This window comes from Bos mutus, chromosome 20 (assembly GCF_027580195.1).
Source record: "Bos mutus isolate GX-2022 chromosome 20, NWIPB_WYAK_1.1, whole genome shotgun sequence".
NCBI classification, from domain to species: domain Eukaryota; kingdom Metazoa; phylum Chordata; class Mammalia; order Artiodactyla; family Bovidae; genus Bos; species Bos mutus.
The window spans coordinates 5,047,149-5,059,821 of record NC_091636.1 but is presented as its reverse complement, the minus strand read 5'-3'; the positions used below and the strand labels follow the sequence as shown (position 1 = coordinate 5,059,821).

The following is a 12,673-nucleotide window of genomic DNA, read 5'->3' as shown; positions in this document are numbered from 1 at the left end:
AATGCAAAGGTCAGCGGTGACGTCATCCGGAGAGCGTCCGGGACGCGGCGGGTGGTTTCCGCCGCCTCCGGCAGCAGCTCTGCTACCTGAGAGACTGCTGCGGCCGCTGTCGACGCCGCCGCCGCCCCTTCCTCCTACGTCCCCGCCGCCGCCGCCTTCTCCTTTTCGGGCCCCTCCGCCGCCTCTCCACGACCTAGGCCCTCTGTTCCTGAGAGGAAGCCTTACTCGGGCCCCTTGGCGGGCCCGGCGCGTAGCCATGGCTGACGGCGGGGGCGGCGGGGGCACCGGCGCGGTGGGCGGCGGCGGCGCGGGCCCGGCCTCGGCTGGGGCAGCGGCGGGCGGCGGCGGGGCCGGCGGGAGCGGCGGCCCCATCAACCCGGCGTCACTGCCCCCGGGCGACCCGCAGCTCATCGCGCTCATCGTGGAGCAGCTCAAGAGCCGGGGTCTGTTTGACAGCTTCCGCCGGGACTGCCTGGCCGACGTGGACACCAAGGTCAGCAGAGGCGGCTTGGGCTCACGGGGGGCGGGTGGGCGTGAGGCTGCTATGGCTGCAGCTTCGCATTTCCAAATCCTAGAGAAAAACAAAAGGTACTTTTCAAATCTCAGCAGCGAGGAGACCGCTTGGGGCAGTATAGGAAGCTTTCTGAGGGATGTCCACGTGCGTTCGGCTTCCCGCCCCATCCTTGCTCTGTGCTGCTTAGCCCAACAGCATCTCTGAACTTGGGGACCCAGTACGGGTTTTACAACCTCGACCCTGTATTTCCCAAGATGAGACTCCTTTAAGCACAACAGTAACAAATCTCAGTATGTTAACAACACTGGAGAAAACCGGGTAAGTAAGCAGGAATGGTTTGAATGCACAAACATCAGCCTTTCTTCCTTTTCTCCAGCTCAGTGATTTGCAGGCTTGAGTATGCAGTTAATTAAGGTACGTTTTCGTAGAAGCAGCACCCGTATTTTGTATTCCATCATTGGTTGAAAGATTCTCCGTTAGATCCTAATGCCATAGGTCAACCGGCTAATACTGTTTCACTTGACCTTGCCCAGATTCATTTGGGTTCAGTGAAGTCACCGGTGTTAAGTGTCAGACAAAGAGTGGTCGCCGAAATCTTTTTTTACTCCCTTTTCAGAAGTTTCTCTCACAAGACTGTGGTTGTAGACATAGGAGGCTCTTTTACTGAATGGGCTCCTCTAGGGAAGTGATTTCTCCTCTCTGAGCCCAACATGGAAATCTTTTGCCTACCTCACAGGAAGATTGTGAGCTTAGAACTAGGCCTTAAAGATAGGTTATCCATTAAACATTTATTGGTGAGGTTTCTGGACACAGAGTCAAGCATGTCACTATCCTGTCCTCAAAATGTATATTCTGGCGTAGAAAACTGAAGTGTAGACCAGATAATATGTATAGTAAGTAGCGTATACTGTTATTCTCCAATATTAAAAAACTCACGGAGCAGTTCTCTCCTTGAGATGGGATACTTAATTTTTCTTTTTTAACATACGTATTGACAGAACTTTCACGTTTTCCAGTCCTGGGTACTCTCAGCTTCCCATCGCAAGTTCTCCACTATGTTTCTTATGTCTCATTAGGTTTTATGTGGCCTAACCAATGTAGTATACATTTGTTTTAGTCGGTATTGAGAATCTGTTGGGGTAGAGGGAAGCGGAGCCTTCACCACTTAACACCCCCTTAGATGTTCTTTCTGGTTGTCACCAGGTTGCTTTAGTCTTGAGGTAGTGTGTCTCCAGGCACATCCTTTGTTGCCTTAGTCCCAGGTTTCTCATAGTGTGGTCCTGGGATCATCAGCATCACCTAAGAACTTGTTAGATTTGCATATTGTTAGGTTCCACCCCAGACTGCAGATGTATGGAAGGGAATGTGTACTGCTGATGTTTGTAATTTACTTTGCAATGCATCCAAAATATAAATAAATAGAATGATAGGTTAAGAGAAAGTGGTAGTATAATAAAACGTTAGTGACAGGCACTGTAGATCTTTCACTTCATGAACTGAAGGGATTTTTCTATGTTGTCAGGGTCTGTTAAGGTTAGAGTTTGGTTGGTGACATTAGCTGTCTTTTGTCCTTTTCAGTAACCAGTCCTACCTAAAACTGGGTGAATTATTTTGAATAGTAAAAGATACAGTATCAGGATTGATGGTTACAAGTGACAAATCTAACTCTAACTCCTGTGAGCAAAGGGGGAGAATCTATTGACTCGTGGGAATCCAAGGAAGGATAGAATTTAAAAAACTGCCAGAAGGGTAGGGATGCATTTGGAACCAAGAATTCTCCACCAGGGCTATCTAACCCTATGTCACTGCAGAGCAGAGTCATCCATTTGGTTACTAGTACTTTTGGTTACATCTTACAGCTGCTTCCTCTCAAAATGTCTCCAGTTAAAGGAAAAAAAAAAAAAAAAACCCAGGAAATACCTACATTGTCTAAACGTGGGTCAGGCAGCCACCCCTGTGGCCAGGAGAATGTAGCACCCACTGCCCTATCCTTGTGAAGAAGGGAAGGTAATTACCAGGAAGAAGGGCTTGCTAGGTGGATAGTACATGGGTATCTTTGAATTTTAGTCCTCATCCATCTCCCTGCCTTTCTCTTTTCAGGTTTGGTGGAGAGTCTTTGTTTGTGAGTCATGGCCTTTGGGAAGAGCCCACTCACAGAACTGAGGCCTCTTGATTCCTTTGTCAGTGTCATATACCTGACTGTTAACAGACTTTTGCCAGAGTAACACTGCATAGTAAACCAGATCTCAGTGGCTTATAATAAGCGTTTGTTTGCATGCTGATGGGACTGCAAGTCAGCTAAAGTTCAGCTGATCTGGATAGACTTGGTGGCTCAGCTATAGGCAACCTGGGCTTAGGTCCAAGCTGTGGTTGGGAGAAGATCTCTGCATGTGTAGTTTTCCTGCATCCCAGGCCCAAGGGACAGAGGTTGCAAAGAATAGACCCTCATAGGAGGTCACCAGAGCACCAGACCCATGCCAGATGCCACAGCCACGTTAGGACTTCTTGTCAGCGACACAGTATTATCAAAGTGAAAGTCACTCAGCCATGTCCAACTATACAGTCCATGGAATTTTCCAGGCCAGAATACTGGAGTAGGTAGCCTTTCCCTTCTCCAGGGGGTCTTCCCAACCCAGGAATCAAACCAGGGTCTCCTGCGTTGCAGGCAGATTCTTTACCAGCTGAGCTACCAGACGCTTCATTGGCCAAATAAAATCACACTGCTAAATGCAACCTCAAGGGGCAGGGAAGTGGTCCCTGGCCACAGTGGGAGGAGAGAGGCGTGAAGTGTGAAACGGCGATGCACACTGTTACACCTGGTTTGGACAACAGCAGCTGATGGTGCCAGAAGGTCTTGGAGGCTCAGAATGCACATTGTGTTCACATGCATCCCTTGTGTTCATCCAGTTCCTTTCTGATTTTGTTCTCCTCATACTAGTTGGCTTTAGAGAGCAGTGCTGCCAGTCAGGCTCCTCTGGGGACTTAGGTTTTGCTTCCTGTCAGCCTCCCAGTGTTCCATAGACTTTGACTTCAATCTGTGTTTGTGAGGGCTGGGTGGCTTCATTTTACACAGAGGCTTTGCTTGTTGCTGAGAATACCCTATGAGGTAAGTGGGGCAGTATTTGTTTTACAGATGGAAATAACTGAGACTCAGGTTGGTTGCCTTGTTGAAAGTCAGAGAGCTAGTAAGCAGTAGAGCCAGGCTAGAACTCAGTTCCTTTGTTTTGGAAATGGCCTGGGTCTGACCTTGACTTTGCCACATTTTAGCCTTGTAGGCAAGTTGTTTACTTTTTCTAAACCTAAATCCTTGAACATGAATGCAGAAGAGAGCTAATAGGACCACCCTCATAGAGTTATCTGAAAAGTAATCGGTGCAGTAGAGCCTCTGGCCTCAGACCTACCTGCCAGGTGGTGCTAGTGGTAAAGAACCTGCCTGCCAATGCAGGAGACGTAAGAGACATGGGTTTGATCCCTGGGTCTGGAAGATCCCCTGGAGGAGGGCATGGCAACCCACTCCACTATTCTTGCCTGGAGAATCCCATGGACAGAAGAGCCTGGCGGGCTGCACTCCACAGGGTTGCAAAGAGTTGGACACAACTGAAGTGGCTTAGGAGAAGGCAATGGCAGCCCACTCCAGTACTCTTGCCTGGCAAATCCCATGGACAGAGGAGCCTGGTGGGCTGCAGTCCATGGGGTCGCTAAGAGTCGGATACGACTGAGCGATTTCACTTTCACTTTTCACTTTCGTGCACTGGAGAAGGAAATGGCAACCCACTCCAGTGTTCTTGCCTGGAGAATCCGAGGGACGGGGGAGCCTGGTGGGCTGCCGTCTATGGGGTCGCACAGAGTCAGACACGACTGAAGCGACTTAGCAGCAGGAGCAGCAGAAGTAGCTTAGCACTCACACATGCATGCCCTAAAGTGGGCACACGTGTTGGTCATCAGTCCACGCTCTGCTGTGCTGTATGGTGGCCTTCATAGACATGCTAGGAGTGTAATTAAGGACTTGAAATTCTGTATTCCTATGAAAATCTGTGATCTGAATGGCAAATTTATAAAAGTTTGATGTGTGTAACTTCTGACCTTGACCCCCCCCTTTTTTTTTTAATATTTTAGCCAGCTTACCAAAACCTGAGGCAAAAAGTGGATAATTTTGTGTCAACACATCTGGACAAGCAGGAATGGAATCCCACGATGAACAAAAACCAGTTGCGAAATGGTCTGAGGCAGAGTGTGGTTCAGTAAGTAAGCAGAATTGAAAGTGAAAAGGCAGTAACCACAAGTGTGACTCCAAAGGCCAGTGAAAGGCCCTGTTTGGTCAAGTGCATGGTCTGCAGCCCACCAAGCTCCTCTGTCCACGGGATTATCCTAGCAGGAATACTGGAGTAGGTTGCCATTTCCTCCTCTGGGAGGTCTTCCCAACCCAGGGGTTGAACTTGTGTCTCCTGTGGCTCTTGCATTGGCAGGCAAATTCTTTACCACTGAGCCACCTGGGAAGCCCCAAGTGCATGGTACCTTCTAGCAAATATGACATACAAGTTGCAGCAGACCCCCACCCCCACCCCCCAGTTAAGTTCAAGTAAGCAAAGAACTCAGTTAAAATTCTTGACACCTACAGAGGCCTCCTGTGCACGTCTCTACCAGGAAAGGTATTCCAAATTGTAAGACATATTTCAGGGTCTTTGAAGTTTTCAGTGTAGCATGAACATACACTGAAGCTCATACCGATATATCAGTGAGCCTTGGGCAAGAGCAGCTGGATCTTCTCACAAGCCGGTGTGAGTTACACAGACTTTCTGAATCCACATGACCCCTCTAAAGTGCAGTGGTAGTGTTCAAGAAGGCATGAGGTTTTATTAAAGTGTATTTTTCATAATAGCAAACTGGACCTCAGTTAATGAGGTGCTATTGATTGCACATCCAAGTGACTTCTGCGTGTCACTGGGCACAAAAGTGGAGGTGGCTCATGAAATCTGGTGTCCTGAGATAAGCTTTTTCTTTTTTGTTCTTAATACCAGTGCTTATGTTCAGGTTTTCTTGATCCTCTCACTCTCCTGGAATATCTAAAAGCTTGTGATGCTTTCCTCTTTAAAAAGAGAAATGGTGGGGAATTGTGGCAAGTGAAAAAAACCAGTATCAAAAAGATACATGGTGCATGATTCCACTTCCATAACATTTGTGAACTGACATGTAATTATAGAGATGGAAAATAGATGAGTGATTGCTAGGGCTTAGGGTTGGAGGGATGTGAGTGTGACTAGGAAAGGGTAGCTGAAAGAGGGTGGGATACAAGTGAGTAATTGTGGTTCATGAGGTTTCTTACGATAAAATTGCACAGAGCCGCGTATGCAGACACACAAATGCAGCTATAACTGGGATGTAAATGAGGTCGAGTACCCATGCTGGTTTTCTGGGGGGTTTTGCCCACCCCCTGCCTTTTCGGAGGTATTGTTGACATACAGCTTATTGGTTTCAGTTGTAATTAGTTTCAAGCATTCAATTCATGTATATTTTGAAATGATCACCATAATAACTAGTTAACATCCATCACCACATATGGTTACAGAACCTTCCCTCTTATGTTCCTGGCTTCAATATTGTACTGCGGTTGTGCACAGTACAAGGTTTAGAGGTATCTGGGTAAAGAGAGCATGAACCTCCCTATGTATTTCTTTGCAACTTTCTATGAATATATAATTTCAAAATAGAAAGTTTTGTAAAGTAGAAAAGAATGTTTATTAACATGCTGGCACTTTAAATATGGCTGATGAAATCTGAATCTTTCTAAATGTAAAATTTATAAAAGCTCTCAAAGTTAGGGAAGAAGCATGATTCCAGAAGATGCCCAGTACCTTGTCATTCTGGATTCATTACCCCATGGCCTTGTTCCTCTGGTGAGCAGACTGGCACAGGAGTCCTTCAAAAAGAAGGGGACAGTGGCTGCTACTCACAGAACAGTTGTTTCACATCTGGCACTGGTCCTTATATGAGTTATTGCTCAATCTCAGTTCAGTCGCTCAGTCGTGTCCAACTCTTTGCAACCCCATGGACTGCAGCATGCCAGGCCTCCCTGTCCATATCAACTCACAGAGTTTACTCAAACTCATGTCCATTGAGTCGGTGATGCCATCCAGCCATCTCATCCTCTGTCATCCCCTTCTCCTCCCGCCTTCAGTCTTTCCCAGCATCAGATTCTTTTCAAATGATTCAGTTATTCACATCAGGTGGCCAAAGTATTGAAGTTTTTGCTTCAGCATCAGTCCTTCCAATGAATATTCAGGACTGATTTCCTTTAGGATGGACTGGTTGAATCTCCTTGCAGTCCAAGGGACTCTCAAGAGTCTTCTCCAACACCACAATTCAAAAACATCAGTTCTTCGGCCCTCAGCTTTCTTTATAGTCCAACTCTCACATCCATACATGACTACTGGAAAAACCATAGCCTTGACTAGATGGACCTTTGTTGGCAAAGTAATGTCTCTGCTTTTTAATACACTGTCTAGGTTAGTCATAACTTTTCTTCCAAGGAGTAAGCGTCTTTTAATTTCATGGCTGCAGTCACCATCTGCAGTGATTTTGGAGGCCCCCAAAATAAAGTTTTTCACTGTTTCCATTGTTTGCCCATCCATTTGCCACGAAGTGATGGAACCAGATGCCATGATCTTTGTTTTCTGAATGCTGAGCTTTAAGCCAACTTTTTCACTCTCCTCTTTCACTTTCATCAAGAGGCTCTTTAGTTCTTCTTCACTTTCTGCTGTAAGTGTAGTGTCACCTATATATCTGAAGTTAGTGATATTTCTCCCAGCAATCTTGATTCCAGCTTGTGCTTCATCTAGCCCAGCATTTCTCATGACGTACTCTGCATATGAGTTATTGCTAGTCCTTAAAAAGAAACTATTTGACAGCTTAAGTAACAAATCAGATGAAACTTTTTTAACCCTACCTTCTAAAAGATTGGCAACCATATTAAGAAAATAAAGCACAAAATAATTTAAATATTTGAAAAGGTGCCAATAATGGCATGAAGACTGTCAGCATTACTGTTAATTTCTAATGCGTGTTGATATCATCCTTGAGGTATGCATGTGGCACTTCTCTTCATACACCTTTCATGTGAAATGTAACACAGAAAAGTGCTTACAACAGAAATGCAGTATAACAAATAATTAGAACATCCCTGTAGTCCCACCCAGGTTGAGAAATAGAATATTACCAGCACCCTGCAAACCCCACGCCCTACCCAACCCAGCCCTGCCTCCCACCTTTCCCGGTACCCGTCCTCCTCTCAGAAGTTGACCATACTCCTCACTTGGATGGTCCTTATTTCCTTGCCTTTTTTTTTTCCATAGTTTTACCATCTATGTAATTATTCCCTGTTTTCAGTTTGATCTAGAATGTATTTAACCTGAAAACATGAATTTGGATGTCATACTGAGACATTTGTCTGTGATTCCTGCTAACATTTTGAATTTGAGGCAAATTCTGATGACGTTTTACAGTGAGGATTCACTCCTTAACCCTGCCAGTGCGACACTGCAGCCCTCAGCACTGGCTGACCAGCCCCGCTCCGCTGCTCAGGCCCACACGCCGTATCCTAGTCTCCAGCCTGGAGGAACCTATATGATAGTTGTTTGTTCCATCTTCTGTTTTAGGCACCTGACAATACTTCTTACTTCCACCTGGCACTTTTAAAATCTCCAGGAAAGGGAGCTGTACTCTTGGTTTGTTTTCAGTGGTCAGATTTTCACCTCCCGTAAAGACATCTGGTCCCATCACTTCATGGGAAATAGATGGGGAAACAGTGGAATCAGTGTCAGACTTTATTTTTCTGGGCTCCAAAATCACTGCAGATAGTGATTGCAGCCATGAAATTAAAAGACGCTTACTCCTTGGAAGGAAAGTTATGACCAACCTAGATAGCACATTCAAAAGCAGAGACATTACTTTGCCAACAAAGGTTCGTCTAGTCAAGGCTATGGTTTTTCCAGTGGTCATGTATGGATGTGAGAGTTGGACTGTGAAGAAGGCTGAGCGCCAAAGAATTGATGCTTTTGAACTGTGGTGTTGGAGAAGACTCTTGAGAGTCCCTTGGACTGCAAGGAGATCCAACCAGTCCATCCTAAAGGAGATCAGTCCTGGGTGTTCATTGGAAGGACTGATGCTGAAGCTGAAACTTCAATACTTTGGCCACCTCATGCAAAGAGCTGACTCATTTGAAAAGACCCTGATGCTGGGAGGGATTGGGGGCAGGAGGAGAAGGGGATGACAGAGGATGAGATGGCTGGATGGCATCACCAACTCAATGGACATGAGTTTGAGTGAACTCCGGGAGTTGGTGATGGACAGGGAGGCCTGGCGTGCTGCGATTCATGGGGTCACAAAGAGTCGGACACGACTGAGCGACTGATCTGAACTGGAAAGACACCTGGGAACCTGACCCAGGAAGCAGGGTGATGGAGGTTGATATCAAGTCCTTGGCTTGGACTAAGGTGAGGTGGCTTTGCTTCCCGCTGACCCACAGGCTGCTGCTGACCTCAATGGTCCGTGGGCACACACTGTCTACTGGGGTCTGTTCGCAGGTGCCCCTGTACTCTAATGGCGGTCCATTTACATCTAAGCTTCCTGTTGATAAGCTGTCTGTCACCACTGGGTTTAGGGAGCACTTTATTGACTGCTCAGCCTAACCAGCTCAGGGCCTGTTTCTCATCTCACTCATCGCTGTGTGTGTGCTCAGTCGTCTCCTGGGCTGTGCTCTGACACACCATTTGCCCCATTACCTCAGGACCTATTTTTACCCAAGCAAAACCTTGAATGGCCTAAGAACTCCAGTCTAAAGGAAAGTAAGTAAAACCTGTCTACCACACTTGTGAATGGTGTTTGAATATTTTAATCCTTTGAGGAGAACAATTCAGTTTGACCCTGCATGGACTAGGTTCCAAACTCTTCAAATGTGATTGTTTCCTATGACCATAATCTTCCTTGCTACCCACCCCTAATGTTTGAATATAAACATTTTGACTAATTTTTGTTCTATTTCAAAAACCACTGGGGCCGTATTTTAGCCCCTTAGAGGCTTAGAAACAATCTATTTCTTGTCTGTTCACTTGTTTGCTTCCACGTTACCTTGTACGTAGCACAGCTTGAAGGCCTTTGAATTGCTGATGATGCTGTAAGCATTCCCAGCTCTGACTGGTTTGTGCTGTATAAGATTTAGGGCTTGGTAGCCAGGTTGCTCGGAGAAGGCAATGGCACCCCACTCCAGTACTCTTGCCTGGAAAGTCCCATGGGCGGAGGAGCCTGGTAGGCTGCAGTCCATGGGGTCGCTAAGAGTCGGACATGACTGAGCGACTTCACTTTCACTTTTCACTTTCATGTATTGGAGAAAGAAATGGCAGCCCACTCCAGTGTTCTTGCCTGGAGAATCCCAGGGACGGGGGAGACTGATGGGCTGCCGTCTATGCGGTCACACAGAGTCGGAGATGACTGAAGCGACTTAGCAGCAGCAGCAGCCAGGTTGCTGCTGGGGCCCACTTTTGCTTTGACGTGTAGAAGAATAGATACTGAGGGAAGTGGAGTCAAGTGGGAGGCATGCTGGCTTTGCTAGATTGAGGTTTTCACATCTACCCATGGCGTCGATTCTTTCAACCATACTGTTACTGTTTGTCGTTGGTAGAGTTTTGTTTGGTTCTTTTGTACAAGGTTGCATTGGGAGTGACTGAGATTGTAAATTAGGAATAATGACTTGCCCTCTAAAGACATCATGGCTTGAACCCTGTGTGCACCGTCCTTTGAAAGCACTCTCTCACGGGGCTGTATCTTGGACCAGGTGGATACTTCTTGCTCTCTCCCATGACACTTGCAGGCTAAATAATGCAATAATCTGTTTGTCTTCTCAAGGTCAGGGATGTTGGAAGCTGGAGTGGACAGAATTATTTCCCAGGTGGTGGATCCCAAACTGAACCACATCTTCAGACCACAGATAGAACGAGCAATTCATGAGTTCCTGGCAGCCCAGAAAAAAGAAGCCGTGCCAGCACCGCCTCCAGAGCCTGAAAGCCAGGACCCTGCTGCTCCATCCCAGGACGCTTCCTAAGGTCAGTGTCCTGCCTTCTGTCCAGGAGCATTCACCTCCGGCTTGTAGACCCAGGAAATGGGTAGAAAAGGGACAAGCCATTACCAAGGTTCACGTTTCTTATCTGTTCAGAAAAGTGTTTACTGCAAATGGATTTCATTTTGTTGTGAGTAATTTTTTACTGAGAACTAATTAGTAGCCTTTTCGTATGTCAGTGAGTGTGATTTTCTGTGCCAGCAGAGCTGAACATTTAAGCCATGAATAGATGCTTCATTAGAAACCAGCTGGGATGCTGGGTATGCACACGCCAAATTCACATTAAAGTCTTGTTGTGAAATTGCCTAAATGAGTCTCTCCCCCGGACATGAGTTAACTTGGGCTTACAATTGGAATAAAACCAGTGGTGCATGCTAAAATGCCTCCTCAGTGGCGCTTAGAACCCGCTTTAAGCCCTCTTGGGTTTCCTTGTAGTATTTATTAAGGATTTCAGTTTACCACTGTCAGTTACCATGGGATTCCTCTGCTCTGAGCACCCTTTTTTTCTTTTTCACATTTGAAATTAATTTTAAAAATCAGCTCTAGATGCACAAAACAGTGCTGTTTGCAGGGGTTGGGAGACATTAACAAACATATGCAGTTATCACAAGTAAGCCGTGGTGGACTCAGCCATCACGGGTAACCATCACGGTGTGCCTTCCCCCCGCATTCTATGTTGGTGTTCTCTTTGAAAGAGTCTGTAATGGGTCTGTTATTTTTGATTAGTAAACTAAGCATCAGGGAGAGAACAAAGCAAGAATATCAGGCTTGCGTGGGGAACTCATGAGACAAATTGTCCCTTTGTGCTATATTAGGAGAAAACCTCAATTCCATTCTGGAGTGTAAAACATGCACTTCAAGGCTTTCTAGCTAGCTTAATTCCTTTGGGAGCATGAAATTAAACATAACACAAAACTAACATTTTGATTTGATTATCTTTCTTTTTAGAATATGCCTGACATGTTTTGGAAGCTCCGTTGAATTAATGGTGAAGAACTGGATTCAGTTACGTGAGAGTACAACTTCAGAATGAAGACAGGCTGAAGTCCTCACTGACTTCAGAGTTCAATGTTGACTGTGGGGCGGTGTCCAGATAGAATAGGGAGCAAGTGGGGCTGTAGAAAGGTTAACCATGTGGGCCCCCATACTGTGCTGCCCCCCAGCTAGCCTGTCCAGGGGGTGACACCCAGTAGACACTACAGACATGTTAAAAAACACTACATCACTTTGGGGTTTGTCCTGAAGCGAACCTTTGTACTTGAACTTAGAGACTGTGTATGGATTTTAGGGTTTGTGCTTGAGGATAATCAGAAGCTACAGTGAAGGAACATAACCAGCCCTAAAGATGCAGTTTCAAAGAATTGACAGTAAAGGTTAGCCAGGGGTGGTAGGGTTTTAACAATGCTTATTTGATACTATCAGTTTCTGAGAGTTGCAAATCAGAGTTTACAAGCCACTAGCGTCAAATAGCTGTAAGGCCACTGCAACCCTCTTGTAGGTGACTTTTTAGCTTCCACTTCCTTTCCCCTGCAAGAGGGGTCAAAACACGGGACCCTGGAATGCCTGAGGAGATGCAGACTGAAGTGTAAGAAAAGACACTTGCAGGCTGTCTGTCCAGGGCTTCTTCCTGTCCTGCAAGGGCTAGTGAGTTGGGTGTATTTATTTTATTCTCATCTTTGTGTTTTTTAGAAAATGAATAAAGTGACTTGAGTTTTGTAATTAACTCATTTGATACTCTGAAACTTCAGCTAACTTTAGACCCCAGGTACATAGAGCATAACCTTTGTCCTCCGTCTGTGCCGTTCCTGTGCAAACACATGACTTGGTGGCAATGAAGGGCTGGTGGACACACCTTGGAGCTACCACCGTCCTGCAGCTAGTGGGTGTACCTGGAAGCGGTCCTCTCTTCCCCGGACCATTGCCGGTCCTCCTCTTTAATTGACGGCCGTGTGCTCGTTCCCGAACTTGCAGAAGGGTCACCAGGGGATTTTAAACAACATGCAAAGTCTGATTCAGAAGTTCAGAAAGACCTAAAAGTTTCTGACAAGTTC

General features: G+C 46.1%; 1 protein-coding gene across 1 annotated transcript; it reads left to right on the top strand.

Annotated features, from left to right (window-relative positions):
* The first annotated feature begins 45 nt into the window (after positions 1-45).
* BOD1 (biorientation of chromosomes in cell division 1) lies at positions 46-12,345 on the top strand. Its single transcript, XM_070357431.1, has 4 exons — positions 46-493; positions 4,631-4,755; positions 10,412-10,608; positions 11,571-12,345. The coding sequence occupies exons 1-3, from the start codon at positions 257-259 to the stop codon at positions 10,605-10,607; spliced, it is 558 nt and encodes a 185-aa protein (XP_070213532.1). The 5' UTR covers positions 46-256; the 3' UTR covers position 10,608; positions 11,571-12,345.
* Positions 12,346-12,673: the final 328 nt, after the last annotated feature.